The sequence below is a fragment of the Acanthaster planci genome, linkage group LG02 (genome assembly GCF_054643075.1).
Source record: "Acanthaster planci isolate LZ-2023a linkage group LG02, COTS_SCS, whole genome shotgun sequence".
Taxonomy (NCBI): Eukaryota; Metazoa; Echinodermata; class Asteroidea; order Valvatida; family Acanthasteridae; genus Acanthaster; species Acanthaster planci.
Window position 1 is genome coordinate 4527739 of NC_141778.1, and position 21710 is coordinate 4549448.

Below are 21710 nucleotides of genomic sequence, written 5' to 3' on the forward strand. Positions count from 1 at the left end.
GAAGTAGGCCTACACCACGGCGGTGTTGGGTCCTTCAAAAGAAAACTGTCACCGTTTTGAAAGCGCCAAATAGCCATCTTTGGCGAATTCTGCTTATCAATAAAAGTCAAAGGCGAAATTAAGGGTTCTTGGACCGATCGACCCGAAAACGTGACGCCCTTGCCCGTGTGGTCCGCCAATTTTCACGTTACTGCGTGGCAAAACCTGGAAATGGATGGGCAAACGCTGTCCCTAATTGTCAAGAACAAACAACTCTACAACTTACTATTCAACCAATGCCTCCCATCGGCACTATTTTGTTTTCCAAAATGCACATAATACGATCGCCTTGGCTTTCATCTATAAAGAAGCCTAGGTTAACGAACAAAACACTAATATCTTGTTTGTTTCGCTCACGAAGCTGGAAGAAGATAGCTTCCAGGCTCTTGCGTGCTCACGGATAATCGACACGAGAAAAAAAAAGGAAAAGTCTTCAACTACCCACGAAATCTCAACTTGGAGCATTGCAATGACTGTAATTAATGAGACATGAAGTGGCACAAAATATGAAGGCATTTGAAATACATGTTTTTATTTATGCTGACCAAAAATAGTCGCCAAGAACATGTGACCTCTTTAGTGACTGGCAGTTTTTAGAACGAGTGCATGTAAATTTCGATCACAAACTAACGTACAAGCTAGCAAATACAGACAACTAAACAAAGACCAGATGGTTATCAACAGTGACGCTTTCGTTGTAAATGTAGATGTGAAGGTATCGGAAGATACTAGCTCAGGTAATTTTAAATACATGTATGCCTAAACGCACATACCTCAAAAATTACGTTCAGCTGTTTTAAGAGTAAACAAGAACTTCGTGAAGAAATAATGTACGCTTTAAGGAGGGGAATTTACTTCCGTCCCATTGACTGGAAAATGGAAACAGAAATTCTCGCTTTACTTCTCCAGTCGGTTTTGGCGTACTTGCGGTCGGTCATGGCGAGATGTACGAGGCTGAGCGCAGGGTCGTTTTCGAGGCAACAGGCCTGCCGTCTCTTGATGTGCTGCTTAGGGCTGCCTCTAGTGTCTTGCTGGGCTAGACGAGGGGCCGAATTGGCGAATTCTGACGGGTGGAAGCTGCAGACGGCGTAACCTACGCGGCGTGGTAAGGTCTTGGACCACGTCACCCGTTTCTTGCCCGTTGTGGCCGCCGGCGCTGGGGGCTTGCCATTGAAGCTGCCTTTGCTTGAATCGTCTACGGGCCTCTTGGCCGAGTGTTCCTCCCGTAATGTCACGTAGTCTTCCTCGATCGTGTCGGAGTCTTTCAATCCGAAGAGGCATCCCACGGTCTCCTCACCACCTGTGCAGTTACCAACTGCGCATAGAACCGAGGAATCCGCTCGTGTCTTTCCCTCACCGTTCACATTCGGCAACCCTCTGGCAGGCTCTCCCTGGTTGCCATTCCGGTGAATGAGTGGCAATGGAACTGCCTCTGTTTGCCCAATGTCGCTATTGACAGAGGAAAGGAAGTCAGTTTTTGAGAAGTGAAGAAGTGAAGAACTCGTATCCGTGTGTCTGCCGGTTGTCAGTGGTGGTAGTGCGAGCGGTGGGCTAGGAATGAACTGGTATAGGGAATTGGTGACGATTGTATCGGCGGCGCTTCCGTCCTCTCCCTCGTCGTTCTCAAAGATGTTTCCAAGCAGTGAATTGGACGCATGGAGTTGGGCGTTGTACAGGGGCGGTAGCTCTCGGGACTTATTCGAAGTGAACGACAGATTCTTGTCTGGGGTGCGTAGCTTCTTCGTGGTTGGAGGCGCCAGCGGGGTTGACCAAGGGAGACGGTCGACCAGCCGCTTGCGTCGCCCCGACGCATTGTCCTCGCCGTCACTCTGGAGGCTCGCGCTCGTCAGGCTTTTTGAGAGGATCCAACGGAAGCCTCGGCGTGCCACCGGTTTTGTTAAAGTGTTGTCAGGACGCACGGGGAGGCTGTCGATGTAGCGCTTGACGAACCAGTCAGATTCTGTCCCGGACTCTGCTTCATCGGAGCAACCTGTTGCCGTAAGCCTGTTCGGAATTTCCGGTGCAGCTTTATCGGTGGGCGCTGCGATAACATCAGTACCAAGCGGCGTTATCTTAGCCTTAGGCCGGGAGCCCACGGCTAACCTTTTGTGGCTACTCTGCGTCTTCTGGTTCCTCATATCGAGGGTGAGGTTGCTAAACTGCCCAATAAGGGGATCCATGCGGTAGATGGACGGTATCATACTCGCATCTCGGCATCGAGGAATTTATCTTGCGTTGAGTGCGTGCACCGAAACCCCTGTCGGTTTTCAGAATGTCGATCAGAGAGTGAACAGGTGAATGCGAAACCTACATGCAGGGGATGGCGGTGCTTGTGTTTGTCGCTTGGCAATCCCTGCTCGGGATTGACAACTTGAACGGCACACAGAGCCCGTTTGCTCCACCGACAGGTACCGGTACTTGCTTGGCAGGTCACCGCTGGAGTTGCGTCGCAGAAAACCCTTTGACAGTGAAGTACCGCTCAGCGAAATGCGCAGCTTATAAAATTCACTGTAAGACTCACTCAACACGGTTATGAAGGGACTACCTTTTGTTTTCTTCAACAGCGCAGGCGCACCACCAACAAGCGGTGACGGGTCCAATTAATGCTCTGTCGTGCGGTCCCCGCGAGATCTGTCCAAGTTGATTACGCGTCATGTAAGGCTGCATCTGCGTCAGCATGAAACCATACGAGGCTGAGTTCAACAAATCGTGCATCATTATTTTGTGTAGTGGTTCCTGAAAATTTCTAAAGGGAAAATAACAGAGATATGCCACTATGAAAAATTTGTCCAACACCGCTGCAACACGTACATGCATGCATTACTCAACGGGGTGAACCAAAATTTATCTGGAAATAAGCATCACATTAAAGAGCACCTCTAAGGAAATATGCTTTATCTGATTTTATCTTTTCAAATAAATATGGAAGCATCCAAATCGAACGCAGTGTCATTTGTATTCAGAACTCAACTATAACAAGCTAATAAGGACTTTTTCCTGTTCATGCCAAGATGCGAATTCTTAATGTAGCCTCATTTAGGAATGTGCATGCGCGCCAAAAATGCATGTAGCCATTGTTTGGTATGCGCAAGGCTGTATCCACTACGAACACAGGGCGAGGGTTTCTCTCGTTTTCTTAGTTTTCTCCTCAGTGACGCAATCTACATTCAGAATTTGCATCTTGGCATGAAAAGAAAAAACAGTCCTTTTTAGCTTGTTATAGTTGAGCTCTGAAGACAAATGATACTGCGTTCGATTAGGATACTCCCATATTTATTTGAACAGATAAAATCAGAGAAAACATGTGTGACCAGTCGACCCACTTAGGTCACCTGGTCCCTCCACTTCCCTGTGACATTTCTCTTTTCTCTCACTTATTGAGCATGAGCGGTCAACTATGAGTCACCTGGTTTCTTCACTGTCTTGCAAATGTAACTTATTATACATGTACTGAATGAAACCTTGTAGCAACACTGAATAGAGCGCCCTCTGCCATTACATTATTCTCATACCCTCTTGACAGTTGTGGGCAGTAGCAATTTATGCAGCTGGGCATGCACCCACATATGCAGCAAGGTATGAAACGGAGAGAACCCCCCCCTGCTTTGTGTTGGTCATTGTCTCGCAGGAATCTGGGGAATTCCTTTCAGACATCTTGGGGGGGATGTATTAAGTAACAATAGTCTGGAATGTGTATAGAGATTGGACATGTTGGGGGGGTACCCCTCGGTCTCATTTCTTGCTGGGTATATGCACCCTTGCTGGCGATCTGAATAAACATTTGACTCTGCCCTGCATTCAACCAAAATGTACAGCTTGGTACTGCACCACCCTCTTTTGTTGGGCATGGGGTGACTATTGGAGATATTCAAAACTGAGTCACTCTGCTGCAGAGCCTCCTTAGAGCAAGCATTATTTGCCAACCCAGTCTCTAGTACTCTAGCTCTCATACATGTACATTACATACGCGTATGAGGTACTAACTGGTACGGCCATTGCCGTGTTGATTGGCAAATCATGATCAGCTGGAGGGTAAGTTAGAGCTTTCTTTATATTAATTAATAGATTGTGTGATACAGGTAACGTATTACAACCGTTCTATACTTGAAACCTTATTCGCATATGGCATGAATATCGGGTGCATTTGGAGATAGCTTGATCATTAACCCTAACACTCCTCAATCCTTCACCTGTTGGAGGACTGAGGAGTGTTAGGGTTAATGAGTTGGGCAATAGTCTTCCTTGTTACATGTACACTACACACTGTCTTGACTCTTTTGCAATGTGTTTTAACTCATTGAGAGAGAAAAAACAAAAGCTAAAGATACATGGAGAAGTTGAGATGCATATATCAGCATTTCAGACACATATCAGGCTTGAGGCTGGGGTTATCTGTTGCTCTGTCCACATGAACACTTCCATTCTTGTAATTGGAGTGCATGAAAATTATTGGTTGTGTGAAATATGTATCTAAAAAAATTCAGTTATCATATGCACATTTTCTTTGATTAAATAAGTGCCTAGGAACGCTAAGGATATGACAGTTACATGTGTATTATTTGAGCAAATTACAGCCACGTGTATATGTCTCTGGATAGATGTCTCTTGATAGATTGATCGAGAAGAATAAAGAAGTGATATGTACATAACACTATACACTCTACATGCATATTGTACGAAATTTCCTTTTTTTATCTTACAGCATCTTGACATTTGCAGTTTATAGTACCCGTACTGGCAGCTGGTAACTGTTGGCACTTACCAGCCTCAGCTTTGTAGTTGGTAGGTTCTTATGAAACTAAATAATACTGGGAGTATGTGTCCCACATCCTTCATGTTCGTTAGTTGGGTTGTTTTCTAAATTATTCATATACCATGCATGAATCTGGTGAAACTATTATCGAAACTGCAAATGAAATGTTGTAATATGTGCGTGTACTTAAGTGTCCTTAATATTTGTGAAAGAACTGGTGTCATCCTGTAAACATGTTATATAGGTTGAAGGAAGAATTGTACATGCATTTATGAAACTTCTTGTATTATCTTTTGCAGATCTCTTGCAGATCACCTAGTATTGGCTGTCGTTTTTTATTTAATAGAAATACTTTCCCTGTAAAAATAATTCAATCTTACTCATATAATATCCCATACTCGTTGGGATAGAAATAGAATAATATACATATATCTGTGCCAGGATTCTTGTGCCGCCACATTCCTTTTTGTTATTAGTTTCCCCCTCGGTTACACATGTTTTCCTTAGAGGTGCTCTTTAAAAGGAATTTGTGCAGGTAACATGGGTGTGAAAGAATTTTGGATCTCACTTGCTTCACTTCCTACATCAACAACTATCCCCGTACCAAAGTCAATAAGCCCATTGCGAGTGAAATTTGAGTAAAATCTGGCTCACTGAGTTCTTTAAATTCACGTGAACAGAACAATTTAAATTCTCCATACTAACACTGCCGCTATACCTCGTAATTCGGGACAAAGTTTTGCTTAGTTACACCTTTCCATCACACTTAGATGGTATACGACAGCATAAAGATAATTCACGGACTCGACTCAGGATAAAAATCGGCACTCGACGTAAGGTTCTCAACCTAAAAATCTTTTTTTTTTACTAATCTTTCCCCGGATGGGTTCAGATCCTGCATTTTCAACTTAACTACACGATGTGATACTAATAAAATTATGATCTCATCTTCACAACCAACATAAAATATTCTGGAACTGTAAAGGAGCTGTTTTTTAAATTAAATAATTTCAGTTTTTACAAAACGTTATTTTTGAACCATACAAGTACATAGTGTAGTCCTACACTAAGGCCAGGATGTAAGAGTCTCAGTGGGGCTTACGGATGCTGCTAATTAAACACTGTTTTCAGTATTTTTCTCGAATGGGGCCGGGGATCGAATGCAACAAATCGTAAGGCGAATAATAGTTAGTTAATACTTTTCTCAAAATTAATAACAAGACACAATACCGAAACACGTTTATTTCCCAATAAATGTTTTGAAACGGTTACATGTTTACAATCAAATTATGCAAAGATGCGTTTATAATGGGCGTTGGTTTTTTTACAGTGTGGCCAAACTTTATTTCCGGCAAATTTTAGCGATTTTTTGGTGCCGATAACTTGGCTGCTTATTCGCCTGAAAATATTACCTTGTCTTTATATTATGCAGTTTTCTATCCCTATTAGTTACTGAAACACTTAGAGGCTCCACTCTTCAATTTGACGTTCGTGGAGAAAATGTGTATTTTAAGGCAGACGTTGCTGCTAACTAGGTTTAAACTCGCTCCAAACCTTAGCCAGCCATTCGAGATGGCAGCCAATGTTTCAAAACAAAGGTTTACACAAGGCATAGGATCTATTTGCTTCCCTAAGGCTGAGTGGAGATTAGAGTGTGTCATTTTGTGTTCCCAATGAACACACTCAGCAGTTAACCTTCTCACGAACTGGGCTTGGCTTACTGCATAAAGCTTTGCACCACGTCACGTTAAATGCGAAGAGTGATTTAATATGTCAATATTCATAACGTACCTTTACTTTAATTATTGTGAGCATTGATTTTTATTATATAAAATAATCACTGGCATCTACGCGTAGACGTTTCAAGAAACTTTAAAAATGATCACAACTTTTAAAGGCCGGTTCATTCTAGGTGCGATAGCGATTGTGAAAGCGAAATTGTGACATCGTGTTACCAAAGCGCAAACTTTAAACACTTTCTTCCCGGCGTCAGATTCGCGTCGCTTTTCCGTTTTCTTAAAGTATGAACTGGCCTTTGTGCGGCCATTGTCAAGCGAGAACATTTTACTTGTCACACAAAAGCATGAATTTTCTTTGCTGTCTGGTCAAAACTCTAACCAAGCAATCCTCATCCCAACTTCACGTTTAAAAAACCCCAAACAATTAAACAGTTTTACATTACAGTTATGAACCTCAAATAAACCAATACAATATGACACTGCGAAGCACCGGATGTAATTGTCAGAACGGGTCTTGGAAGGGAGGCATACAGAAATTGATATAAATGCGTATTTGAAAATGATAATTATTCTTAAGCCTATTTACAAAAAACAGCAAGAGTGATAACCCATGAGGTTGTTTTATCAACTGCTTAACTCTAAGATAAGGCTTTTGGTACCATATTTTTTAATACTTTATATTATTAGCTGTATGCATGCGTCACGTGCATCATTATAATGCTAAACTAGCCAAATACACAAGCTTTTAATATGCAATATGGCATACCTTTAGAAGAGCAGCAATAAACCTTTTCAACATTTGCAATGCATCATGGAATTGAACGACAGATAACGCTAATTATGCATTTTTGCAATCAATCACGTTTTTAATTTTTTAACGTACAGTGACTGGACCGTGTCTTTTTTATTAGTACAATTGCTAAACCGCACATCTTCCTGTTCTTTATCTTGGTTGGCTGAAATACTGTCAAGCGTGGTTCACTAATATGGGTTAGTACATGAATTTGGCATCAGTGTGACTCGACACGCCCTTAGACATGCGTGCGCATCAAATCTAGCGTCTAGTGCCCGGTCAGGCACTATAGTCTTGACTGGTTATTGCGCCCTCTGGAGGTTGCTATGGTTCATTTTAAAACGAAATTTTTGGAAATGGTATTGGGTGAAAAGTTGAATTTAAACAGTTCAAATTCTGGAAAACTTCTCTTCCTTGTTGAGGGCCCTATAGCAACTCAAAATTAGACTGCGTCACGGGACACTAAAAAATGAGCCTTTAATTTTTTTTCTTCAATTTTTGAAATGCCATAGAAAGTTGAATTAAAACAGTTTAAACCCTGAAAGACCATTTTTCTAGTTTGAAGTGTGTTATTAAACACATACCAACTGGCCAAATTCGGTGCACACCTATGCCCTTCGGGCCTGTGAGTGACAAGAAGCGGGTCTTATTTTCCGAGGCCGAAGGCTGAGGACAATAAGACCCCCTTCTGGTCACTTACAGCCCCTCAGGGACATAGACGTGCACTAGTGACCGAATTGCCAGTTCATATGTGTATATAATGATATATATGTTCTATGCAGTTATCAGCGACTTGATCAAAAGGTACTTCACTACTTTTCTGAAGAAGATGTTACTTTACGTTTGATCGGTTCACTTCACCTGACTGCTTCACTTCCTTAGGTTCATATATGGCTCGTTGGTATTCAGTCCCATGATGCACTGCAAATGTTGAAGAGGTTTAGTGTTTTTGTTTTTATTGTGCCAATAAGCAAGCTCTTACAACGCCCAGGACATAGAAAGACTAGATAGGCGTGTAGTGACGTCAGGGTACCACGCATTGACGGTTGTTCTGTTTCTACTGTGGTTGGTTTGAAGGCCAAATAATATGTGGGAGGTTTCAAACCGTGTCTAAGGTGAATACCAGCGTGGTAAACTTGAAATGATAAATTTCACTAATCTGCATGGTCATTAGAATGACCACTTTGTATCCACTTTTGTATCCTGTTCTCAATCCAACGGATGGATCTAGCTAAGTATGGTGTTATTATTTGCTTTATGGACGAGGCAGTGTCGCTACAGCCATACTTTCAATGTGACACTCGTTCGTTCCCCTCCGGATTTTAAAGTACCCTTCCATGCCCCAGCTCTCGCCCCACGTGTTCTGTACGATCCAGTACTTTTCGCCGGTGTCCGGGTCGTCCCCAGCGTAGCCGTAGCCAACCACCAGTACCACGTGGTTCGTTGTCTGCCAGGGGTTGTACCGATCTGTCAGCATTGTGTGCTTGTAAATGCCGCCCCTGGCAAAGAAGATGACAGTGTATTTATGAAGACGACGTAAAACAATTTGTAATACGTCTATACAATTCTGTGCTTGCAAGTATTTTAAAGGGTCCGTGCGATGATTTTTTCTAACATTTGTATCACTTTTTGCTCCTTTCATTAATGTACAACTATATGTCTTCCCTTGTTTATTAACTGTAACTTAAAGGAAGGTACACTTCATTAATCATTTCAAATGTTCAACACTTCTCCAGAGAGCTGCTGTGACACTTTTTTTAACGAACATTTTTATTGCGTTTAGCAATTAAAAAGGCGAGCATGTACGACGGAAGAGCCTTCAGCATTTAGACACGTGCCTAGACACACAACAAACATTTCGTGGGTTAAAACATGCTAAAAACATGGGAACAAAAAGGTCAAAACTAATGTTGTTTTTATGGTGGGGGGGGAGGTTCTGCTGTGATTTAATTCTGGGAGGCTTTTTCAGTTTTGTGACTTTCTTTTGAAATTGGAAACCCAGATTCGCTTCAAAAAGAATGACTCCAGAATTAAAATGAACGACAGCAAAATATCCAGATTTTTTAGAATTTGTTGGTGCAGATTTGCCCAGAACGACATCGCAGTTTCGCTTATAAATATGGATATTTGCATGGCATTAAAGACACAAAATACCCCTTAAAATGACATAACCAAAGATAAAATGGTTGACGGGGACACATCAACACACTCCGTTAAAATGACAATGCATATAGGCTCGTTCATCAACGCTGGAACGCACTGTTTCGGAAGGCGTATAACACACACACAGTAAAGACACCTTTACGGTTGTTTTGCATCATTCATGTCCCATGTAAACCATATACAGTTTCTCGCAGTGACGCAAAAGTCTACATGGAAAAGCTTCCCGACTAAAATTCAGCCATTCTATATTTTAATGCGCACGAATTTATTAAAATATAAATGGAAAAAATAAGTTGTCACCGTTGCATTCTTGATAGCGGGCAACAGTTTTTTTTACAACATTGCAACTACCCTTGCGCATGTGCACAAATAGTCACGTGGCTGTTATTAAGCTTGGACTTACCTGTAGTACAGGAAATCGTCATAGACCTCGAAGCTGACAGCGACAGGGCCATTCCGGAGCAGTTCAATCTTCATCAGGTCCTCGTTGCAGGCGCCATAAAAGCCACCGATGTAGCGGTAGTCAGATGTCTTGAAGCGGCGGCAGGTCACGGGCCGGCACGGCTCGTTATACTCCGTGTACGGGAAGCAAGAGTCGTCTACTAGCCCGAAGTCCTGGCCATATTTTCCTGATGAAATTGTAATTAATTTAAGAACACAATTATTGTATAAGCACTAAGCGCAAATAGTTTGACCTAATCAACTTGTTCATGTTAATGTACGAGCAAAACAGTCCTACTAGTCAACCATGTTTTTGGCGAAATCCCAATGTCACTCACATTTTGCCGTTATTTGCATTTCTCTGGTCTCTGCCATGCATGCTTTGCAGCTGTTACCATGTCAACGGCTCTCCTGTTTCTTCAACAAAAATGGCTACCAGTGATGCAAGCGTGCCCAAGGATCTGTTATACAAATGGTCAGCTATAAACGAGTCTAACCATCCATCGTCCGAGTAATGCTGGTTGAACTGGGTTAAACTAAGTCGTCGTGCGAACTTTTCTTTACCTGCAATCAGGTATGGAAACCCGCCGTCACACTTCTGAGAGTACATGGAGCAGCTGACGATTTCTTGAGGTGACAGCACCAGTCGAATAGAGTTATTAGTCAAGACCCGGTACCTGGACTCCTGGAGTGCCGTGGAGGCGAAGGCGTAACACGAGCCGCAGATGCCCTGGTCCCGCACGGGTGGAACGAACGAGACACCCCCCACATTGCGCCAGTCAAAGTGATCAGGAAGGTTCGCACTTTCTGTCGACAGAAATAGTTTAAAATAATACTTTGTATAGAATTCATGGTACACATGGATCTTAAGCCCAGTTCAAGAAATACACGGTAAGACTGTGCCTTGAACCAAGACGGTGTTTGCCTGTGGCCGAGTTACATCGAACTCAATGTGTTCTATTGCAAGCGTGCGATACTGCATGTACATGTTCTATGTGTTGTATCATGCAATGTACATGTACACTATACTGCCGATGACGTCATCAAATCAGCCTGGGAGCGCGAACGGCCGGGGAAACGCGGGATCTTTTTTATTCATTTTGGGGTCACGATTATTATGGTAAACATTGAATTGATGATGTTTTTGAAATGGTTACGTATTTATTGTTTTGAAATACTTCACGTGAACTAAATGTTTTTAATTTCTGTTAACCTTTAAATAACGAAACGCGTCACTCCTCGATGCAAGACATTTGCATCTTGACAAAAGGATTGCAACGAATCAGTACTGAGACTTTTAGTTGACTCGTAGCCTTTGTGTCATTTCTCACAAATGGTTCGGGATAGTTCGCCCGCTGGGTGTCTTCAAATTTGTAAGCAGAGATAGTTTGTAAATTTTGTGGATTCTGATGGGCCAGCTTGGTATTTTAAAAAGGCAAGGTCTTTCGGGAACAAAGCGCGCGCGTGAGGTTGCGTATGGCATCGAGGTTTGCGACAGAAACAGAGCCAAGGGCGGCTGGGAAAGAAAGAGCAAACTTTTGACAATGTGTCTCCAATGTCTTGCTTAACATGCGAACACGTACAGTGACCTTGTGGAAGATGAATTAATTTTTTCTCTAACAATTTCCCGGTCATTGGGAAATTCCAAGGTAATTTTGATATCGTCTGTTATTACATTGGGCAACATTAACAAATCAACCTTTTCACAGTAAAGAATAAGAAAGTTCTTAGCAACTGCCAGCTGTTAATTCCGAGCAAATGGTATCTCAGTCCACTTCTGTCAGAAGAAATTCAACATCTGCTAAGGACACTACATGCTTGTTGGCAAGGATACAACTGGGATTATTCTGCGCCTGAAAGACAGAATTGAATTGAATTTGAGATTGATCCAAATGCACCCTGACATGTTGTCACCTTCAAGCTATTAATGTTAAAAAAAAATCTGTGGCAAATGATGCATTTCATCACAACTAAAACATCTGTTGGCGGCGGTTGAACCTAAAGGTTTAAAGATTTCTGAAAAAAAAAAGAAATCCACGATTCAGGCATTCTCTGTGAAAGGTTGCAGCTAACAGACCATTAAGAAATAGCCTGAAAGACTGCTACTTAACCGCCATGCCATTCCATCATTTTCTCTGCCTCTCGGAAACTTGCTGGATTACTTGTGGATAGGAATGGGGAATTTTGGCTCAAAATGTCGCGAAAAAGTGTCTCACGCAGACAGAAGGAAGTGACACACACTAAGAAGAGGACGCGTGAACCAGAAGGCGTCCGTGGTGTTACGAAGCTGTCGTGATGGCTAAGGCCCTTTTTCCCCCCTCTCTGTTGACGGGTGATGGCGACAGTAATAAGCATGACATTTACGTCAACTGCTCAAGGCGCACCGGTACCGGCTTGTGATCATAACAGGCACCTAAATGAAGTCAAAGCCTGAGCAGTATTATTGTAGTATGTGCACAGAAGAAGGGAACAAGACGGTCAGTCAAACTGGCTTGTGTAGAGTGTTGGGTAGAGGAAGTGAGTGCTAATGGTGGACGTCTTAGACCCGAATCTTGACGGCACTCTTTTTAAACGTCATCTCGTTTTCTTGTTGGTATAGATTAGTCTTGAGAAGTTATCTGATTTCCTGCTGACATCTTAAGCGTTAATGTTTGTTTTATTCGAGGGAAAGTAAACAGTGTTATAGACATTGGAAAGCCTTGCTTATTAGCTTAGCATATAACCATACGGTGAAGCTACTGCCATTTTGCTAACGGTTTCATTTTCCCCCTAAAAAACATCAAATTAAAAACCGAAAAAAAGTTCTTCGATTGCAGTGATTAGTCGGGTCAGGTGTTGGGCACACTCTGATATATTGACCCCGGATTTTCCTGTAATTCTAACCACTTAGAGCTTGAAAAAAGCCACTATCGCCATTGGGACATAAGATTGGGAGTTTCAGCAAAATGATATACTCATAATAATGCTAACGTTCAAACGTTGGAAGTAGGATTCGAACTTCGCTTCCAGATTACCGTATAAGTGTATGCTCTGACATTGGAAAAAATACGGATCCCCCGGCTCTGAGGGTTAAGTGAATCATGTCTAATCGTGATGAGACCACGATGTAATTCTTACCAGCTCTGGTCTTTTCATCAGGGATGGTTGGCGGAGGATAGGCATTCTTCCATTTCCTGCCGCCGGCCCTGCGCTGAATATCCCCCATCGTGAGGTTATCGTACATACTGTACCTCTTGGCGTTCCAGCTGGACTGGTACTGATTTATTTCTGCATAAATTAGGAAATGTGTTTTTAAAATGAAATTAATTTCATCCCCCACTAAACACGCACGTGAACTGCATACGTGATTCTTATCAACTCTTGTAATTGTTTTGTTTGTCTCGCCTTTTCACCGATTTTTTTTCTTCTTCCCCCATTTTTTTTGGGGGGGGGCTCACAAAGATTTAACCCACTCCATTTTGTTGTTCCTTTATTACTCACTCTCTATGAAATCTTCGTTCTGTTTGTACAGCCGCTTTTCGTCCACATTCTCCACTGTGTAGCTCGCTGGGGGGTCTGCGACCCCTGGCCCCGAGACACGCACACCCCGGAAACACGCCCAGTTCCGCCCATCGCTATTATGCACCCATCCTTTGGTGATATTGCAGAAGCTGATGACGTGTTTCCGACTGATCACCTCGTAGTCCGAGAAGCCAAAGAACTTGCGGCCATGGATGACAACCTCGAACCCCTGGTTGTAGATCAGCGTCCAAAATCCAGTTAAACCTGCAGTGGAAGGTGCGACGTGAATGACTATGAAAAAGGAAGGATTCGTTCTTGTTACCAACCCAGTTGGTAGTTTCTCATACTGCTTTATTTTCCAACTGCTTGAAAAGAAGTGGATCGTTATAATGCGTATTCTATGCTTTCTGGGCCGAACTGAACCAAACCATCCCACACTCAAATAAAGCTCATCACCAAGACCAAAACAACACCAAGCCCAATTTCAAAATTAAAACCAAACCCAAACTCAAAACCAAAACTAAAATCAGAATCAGAACCAAAACAAAAATCCAACCAAAACCAATCCAAAACAAACCCAAAATCACACCAAACCTAAATCCAAACCCAGAGCCAACAACAACAGCAATTGTGAACTATTCCATACATTTGGTATGGGGGGGGGCAATTCTGACGAAATTCAAATTGAGTTATGGACTAGTTATTACCGTTCTTATCAACTGCAACATCCGGGAAATGCAGCATGACGCTCCATTGAGATACAGAGTGCCATGGCTGAGAGCAGTTGATCTTGTTCGTGTGGCCTCCCTGGAGTTCAATTAACGAATTAAAGTAGCACACAGGATAAAAAAGGAACAAGACTCATTCCAGGGTCATGTTTCATGAGTGAATTTCATTCTTTGTTTGGTTCTCAACCGAACCGCTGTGACTACCAGAAGCTTATACTGATGGTCATATTATTTCTGAAGTCGTTTAACCAAGCATATTTGCACAACACTGTGACTATTTTCAGCATAGACGTCAACAATTTCCCGCAAAGTATACACACAAAATGCCAGATAACATTTTCCGGTAAAATTCCGTAAATTTAGAACCTTTCTATTTGTGAAAATGGCGACCGTACATTTTTTGGGAAGTCATTCACACTCATGGCTTCCTGGTAAATACGAGAAACTTTGTGTAGCATCGGCAGTTCCATGACGTTTAATATGTTGACCTTAAATCTCGGTGAGGAAACATTACAATTACATGTACCACCTACCGGGCCGATATAAAACATCCATTTTCCGCTGATGGCATCGAAGGAGCAGTTTGCTGGTGTGTCTGCGGACGCAAGCCCGCAATGGGCCCAGACTACGATGGCGCAGAAGGCTAGGAGTCGACGGTTAGAATAGGACCACAACATACTGTCACTGTGTAGGAGGAATGTATAAAATGTACCTGTCTAACGTCCAGGTTTTTTTTTGCAGTAAAAGTACCAAGGGGTCTAATCTTTCCATACGTTTGTCTTAAAGACCTTTTACTATTTTACTGAAAATAATTTGACATTTAAAGACATTTCCCTTTATTGGTTACACTGATAACATTACAAAACAAATGAAATAACGAAAACCTGACACAAAATAACTTTCCTTCAGCTGAAAACGAACCAGGGATTGAGGACAAGCACGCTATTTTTTCCCCACTTGGTCAACGAGGGAATGACGAGACAAGGAGTGAACCAACTGTACACGAGTGCAACCAGTCAACCCTATACTTTATCAATTAGGTCTACATATCTGCGATATGCGCTTCTGAGTCCATGCATTCACATTTTGCTAAAATGCATGCAAAGCTATAACGGGATGGGGAGTCTACGGTGTACAATATTGTCCTCGGTCATGAAGCGACATTCTAAACTGCAACTTCTCCTTTATTTTACCATAGACAACAAAGGTGTCTCATTTTATCCACAACACTCCCTTATGAACCACTAATGTTTTCAGAACAGAACGTCTCACAGCGAATTAGTGCATGACACCGCGCTCGAATTCTACAGAAGCGATCCTTGCCCTCTGGCAACCTCGTACCCATGGTGTCGAGCAGTTCGCATCCACGGCTCCCTACTCGTGAGATCGGATCATCTGCATCTCCAACAAATTTGGACACGTATGTTGATGAACCTTTGTGGTCCATGGTAAAATAAAGAGGAAATTGCAGTTTAGAATGTTGCTCCGGACTATTGTTTGTTGATTTGTTTGTGTGGTACCCGATCGCGTTTTCAATTAGCGAACGTTTTATTATACGGTGTCTGACATTCACAGTCTTCATTTCTTCACGGTGTGTTATATTGGACAACGCGATGTTTCAAAGATATAAAGTTATTCATCTGACCAATGTGCATTATCACATTTTTTTGTAGTTTAAATCAAACTGGAGAAAAGAGGATTGTTTAAAACAAAAAGTCGATATCATAATTCCCAGCTAATGTAGAAAAAAAGTAATATAAGTTAAACATGTAAATACCAAAACACGAGAAAAATCGTATCCTGTGTGTCGCTGCATCAGATATAGGATGAAAATTTCCTTTCTGGGATTACTACAAAAGCCAGCTGGAAATTAAGTTATCAGTGGGGACGAGGTTGCACCAATGTATACCCCATAGGTTCGTAATAAGGCTTTATTTTCAAAATGAGATATATCTGTTTAAAAAACGTGCAATGTTTCCACGATGATGAAAAACTGAAGAGTTTTAGCAGTGTGCCATGTGTCTCTAAACTTCATTTTCACTATTTTGACCAACTGATGTTGTGCTTAGCTGTCTGAAAGATATAAAAACTGACTGCAGGCAACTGAGACGGGATAGATTTTGGAATATACCAAAAGGTTCTTATTGCATTTTGATAACAAACTCTTGGTATCTTAAATGAACTTCTGTAGGCTTCATGATGGGCGCAAAATGCATATACAGACAACTTATAGGCTACCATTAGTCCAGAAACTCAACACCTCTCCAGGGAGAGACATGAAAAAAGAAGGATATTTAGGATATTCTTAAGGTATAACCATCTTGATAGTAAAGGGTAAAAAAATGACTTTGTAAATCAAGCTCAGTTTAAGAAGTATCCGTCATTAACAGAAAGACAAGTTGGTCCACACTTGGGAATAAGATAGTCACGTGTGATTCATATATCCTTACATGTCGCCTGAGGATTTTCACTTTCATCTTTGAAAGATATGATAACTTCACTAACATGAAGAGAAACAAATCACAACAGTTATTTCTCATTATGTTAAGCTTAATTTCTTTCCCCCTTTTTAATAAATTAGCGACAACAGTCGCCGTAACCAAAACAATGGAAGGATTGGAAACGTAGTGTACGGTTCGTTTTTCACTGCACATCAACAGTGGTTAAGGGAATCTCAGTGAATGCATGCAAAAGCCAGTTTTTGCATGACTATATTTCACAAGGCCTTGAAAGATAACAAACATTTAGAAAGAGAAATATGGAAGGGCTGCGTAGCGGCGTGATCAGAATATCGACAAGATAATAACTGGATAATAATAGTTACTGGAGTGAAATGCCAAAACAAAACGTTCAACCAATCAATCAGTAGATAAAGCATCTAAGATGACTGCTTGGTGCAGAATGGTCAAAACGAGGAACCTTACCTGACTCAAGCACAGGGCTACACTTTTTCAGCTTCCCGGAAATATCAGCAACCAAAACCAAATGGTCGCCTGGCAAACGCACCCTCATGCCACACTGTAGCTCAGTAGGCATAAATGAAGCCTTAATCGGACAACTCCACCAACCCAAGAAATCGTGCTAATTTCCCTCTACTTTGATATTAACGACTATTTCATACGCTGATTTTTTGAATCTGGGACACGTTTACCTTCCTGAATTAAGGTATAAAGATGCCAATCTTCCGTGTGATTTACAGACGAAAAATTCCAGGCGTAAATGTTGCATGAAAATTGCACTATCGAGACAGATGTCTGGGAATGTTACCGTTGCTTTACCCGTAAAAAGGATTTTTTTTGTACTTCGAAATGGGAATCTGATGATGTCTACCATAAAAGATCGTTATGCCAAAAAATTCGACAAATGGAGTTCTTCTCACGTCTATGACAATGGGACCCATAAGCAGATCTCTATTTGGTGCAGATATTCCGATCGGCAGGCGACTTTCCGCTTTATGCAACTGAGGCTAGGCCATGCCATGGAGAAAAAGTGAGAAATGCTAACAAGTACCTGTCGCAAGTGGACTGGCAGTCGCCGTATGTCTGAGGTGCGAGTATGCCCGGCCGCTGTGCAGTATTAGCCGTTCCGTAGACACAGTTCACCGTATCCAGTTTACAGGTGCAGTGTGGCGCTGCTAGACAGAGAATGAAGCGTGGGCGTTAGGTACAGCGGCTAATTTGATAATAAAAGACACCAATGGACAGGAAATGCGCATCGCACATTGCCGCAAAAATCTGCGGGCGGGCCGGTGTACGTCCGTAGCGCCCGGCGCGCAGCGTCAGGATTTAATTACGGAAGCAACCAAGCGAATGGGCGTTTTCCAGAGAGACAAGGCACGACGGCACTGATGGGTGATTTTGTCTTGAGGCAGTGAGACACTGAACCTCTGTAGTTGCAGGCATGACTCTATGATGAGATGAAGAAATGATGCATGGTTAGTACGCAGGAACAGGAGAGTTGCAAAAACAGTATGGATATAATGCTATCAAGCCAGCCAGACATTCAGCTCGACAATCAAGGAACTGGGGCCGAGCTGTATGGTTGATCCCTAGCAAATCTACTCATGTTCCTTCAATTATGCTAAAATCATTTTGGCATCGTTGTCTACGCTTCGTACTTTTGGGCAATGTACACTCAAGACCCAACTTGTAAAATCTAGAATACACTGTGTTGTTCCTTGGCTGGTCTTGCGTACCATTCCCGTTTTGGATAAATCCTCTAAACTCTCAATCCATTGCTTCAGTCATTACCCTCATTACCACGGTTACCCTTCGCATGACATGATGTCATGCGTTTTTTCCTGACTTAGGCCTACATGTATGCAATTTCAACCATGGACGACTTTTGCTTTTCTTAGTTCATGAATCTCCTCACTTCATGACTAACTAGAATTGAACAACAAAACACATATGTGTTGAAACACGCCGAGTTCTTACTATATCACTAGGTGAATTTCAAAATAGCCATTTTATCTGCATATCCAAAGGTGGATTCTTCACCTTAAATACCAAACGTTCAATGACAAGTTAGGTTCATTGTCAGGTTACGTATGTTACAGACGTCTCTCATTTTGCTTAGACGGTTCTGAGTTGTCTAATTGAGGACAAGTTTTTATAATCGAGTCATCAATAGGTCATGTTATACACTACCAAGGTTTTGCGAGAACACTAGACACGCGTTATCTCGAAATCGGTGAAGACGTTATAGCCGAAGGGTGGGACGCAGAATGCAACAAGCGGATCCAGCCCGGCTCTTGAAGAATGTCAATTACCTCACCAAAACCTTCAGGGATTTCAGATTCAGTGCTGTTATTTAGCTTCAATGAAAGAGGGTAGGAGATCAAAACCATCCAGCTTAAAAAAAACCAGAAAATGTAAAGCATTGTAAAGCCAATAGCGCTGTAAGACCCGCCCCCTCTTATCTTTTTTTTTTTTAAATAATTTGTGCAATACAAATAGCCGCATCTTAGAAAATGTAGACGTTAGAAGCTGTGACCGACATTCGGTATGGGAGAGTTTCATAAGAGAGAGCTGGTATGCATTGAGCCTGTTATATCGCTGACGTGCTCGCAGGGTGTGACGGGCACCCGTGATTAAAATGCAGAAAGGCTGAGATGAAGACATTCAGCTGAGGAACTCATTAAAATCTCATTACGTTGTGCAGCTGACTGTGGTAGGGTTTCCCTGTAACTGTTTCGTGCAACTGTAGTTTGTCTTGAGTCGTTCATCTGAAGGATCGCTATTATAATATCGTTGCCCGGATCCCGTCACAACAGGAAACAATTTGCTATTTATTGGGAACAGATAATAATGCAAGGGAACAGTCACGACAGCAGTAAGTAACAAATAGGCTGTACTGGAGAACGGTAATTGGCTTGAAGTACCATCTTTTGTGTCGACATTTCCAGAGAAATCTCCCAATAATAAGTTGTCCGATTCTGTCACTGGTAGTGATATTCTGGGTCTCTTCCTGTGGCAGTGCAGAACTCGCAAACCGTTCGTGCAAAATGTTCGGTAATTTTTTCTTCGTGCTGATGCTGTCCAATTCAAAAATTAAATTTCTGATCTCATCTTCGGAGCGAGAGAGAAATTTCTTCTTTTATTTAGACGCCGGCCTGTGGTCCCCTGCCAAAGTTACTTAAGCCAATTAAAGCGAGAATGAGCACAGTACAAAAACAAAACAAAAACGAATGGAACAGTGACGAATGTTGTAAACAACAATGGCGGTCGTAGCGGAAACGGAACTCCACTGTCCCCCGAACAGATCTCATAGGAATATGCATAAACTTACGTAATACCAGCGTAGCTACAACCTCGCACCTAAGGTCAAGATAATATATACAACACAGTGTTAACGAAACTCTGAACAGCGGGAAAGATATTGTATCCCGCAGTTAAACATAATTCACGTACTGCATACGGTGTACATGTTTACAAAAACACAAAGTGTTGATGCTGTTATTTACAAGTCAAGATATTTACAACATTGCTTGACTTGATGGCATCGTTCGAAGCTGTGTGATTTTCGGGTCAACTTGCTTCTTTATGCCTTCGCTTCTTGTTTTCTTTGGATATTCAAATAGGCTTGTCAAAATGCATGTCAACAAATCCTTGACTGGACACAAACGTATCGTTTTGAGGGGTGTGTGTAAAATCCCGCCCCCGTTTTTTAAAGTTGCACTAGATACTCTGCAGAAACTCCTGGGAAACTTTGCAATTGTTATGAGACGTATTCTAGGGGACATTACATATGCTGACGATAACGTCATGAACAGAACGACCATGACGAAATTGCAGCTAACGTCGTTCCAGGGTGTCGAGCTGTGGTCAGTCATAGCTGTAATTGCTTTCCCACTCTAGTAAAAGATCCTTTGTTGTCCGCCAACCATGGACAATGTTAATAGGAATGTCCTGATTTCCGAAAGCGCTTTTAATCGTCGTGTTCGTTTCAGTATGCAGCGTCTCACATAATAACCAAGTCAATAATTCTTCCCAGTGTGACATCTTGGATCCGAGAGTGCTTTTTTCCCCAAAGTTAAAATGTTATATAGAATTTGTATCAAATTCGACATTAATCCTCCTTTGCAAAGTCATATTCTTGAACCAGTTGTACTATCAGTCAAAACCAGTCAAATTTCCCATATGTGTCTGTGTAATGGGGGAAATCAAGTGGAAGGAATTTTTGACTGCTTTTGACAGTTACAATAAAAGGAGGGTTAATAAGACGAAGAAAAGGGGTGCTGTTTTGAAAGCAGAAAAGATATTGTTGAAAATCTGGCGTTGGAACAGGCAATGCATTTTGAAAAAATAAACATGACAAGCAGAATATTCTTCACTGTTGCTTTTACCGCTAGGATGGGAAAGGACGTTTCACATTTGGGTTTTCTACTCGAGACGAAATTGAAATTAATGAAAACCCCAGGGGACGAGGTTCAGTTGCTAGCGTCTGTCAATTTTCTCCGCACAGTGACAGATTTAGGATGCGATACTGAGTAAGATATGAGTCAAGATTTCCGAACGATGGCGAATCGAGGTTAAAGGTCCCAAAGGTGGATATTTGTTCTAAAAGAGATGGTCCTGAACAATCCTCGTCGTATTCTGACATTGTCGTGTTAATGAATTCATTCGAAGCCCCTGCACGGTTTTACCATAGACTGTCCATGGCCGAGGACGCAGCAAGAACACTCTAACGTTTTTTTTTTTTCAGCGCATGACTATTTGTACTTTATCCTGTAGTATAAAACGCCCATTTGGTTTCACCAAGTTTGGATAAGGTGTAGACTGCGCACAGCTGTACCATCGACCTAACAAGTGGAAAGTCTTTTTTAACCTCCCCCCCCCCAACGTTTTGCACGGGGGATGGGCTATCGGATCATCCCCAACTTTTCAAGGCGGACAAAAGAGATGGAATTTTCATCCCCTGCTATATATATATATTTTTCATTTCTTACGCTTTTCCCTCATTCTCCCATTTTTCCCGGGGGTGGGGGGGGGGCGGGGAAACCAAGCGCACCCTTGACCCCCTAACGCCCATTCCCCTTTTTTTAAACATAA

General features: G+C 42.1%; 1 protein-coding gene across 2 annotated transcripts; it reads right to left on the minus strand.

Annotated features, from left to right (window-relative positions):
• Positions 1-6002: 6002 nt before the first annotated feature.
• LOC110975353 (dipeptidyl peptidase 1-like) lies at positions 6003-17939 on the minus strand. Of its 2 annotated transcripts, none has more exons than XM_022227787.2 (8): positions 17668-17939; positions 14691-14841; positions 14137-14236; positions 13409-13693; positions 13046-13195; positions 10493-10735; positions 9891-10116; positions 6003-8823 (listed from the first exon to the last, which is right to left on the minus strand). In XM_022227787.2, exons 2-8 carry the CDS (start codon positions 14832-14834, stop codon positions 8580-8582), a joined length of 1392 nt encoding a protein of 463 aa, XP_022083479.2. In that variant the 5' UTR covers positions 14835-14841; positions 17668-17939; the 3' UTR covers positions 6003-8579. The 2 variants fall into 2 exon arrangements, with proteins under 2 accessions (XP_022083479.2, XP_086989685.1); XM_087133559.1 differs by lacking the exon at positions 17668-17939 and adding an exon at positions 17082-17626.
• Positions 17940-21710: the final 3771 nt, after the last annotated feature.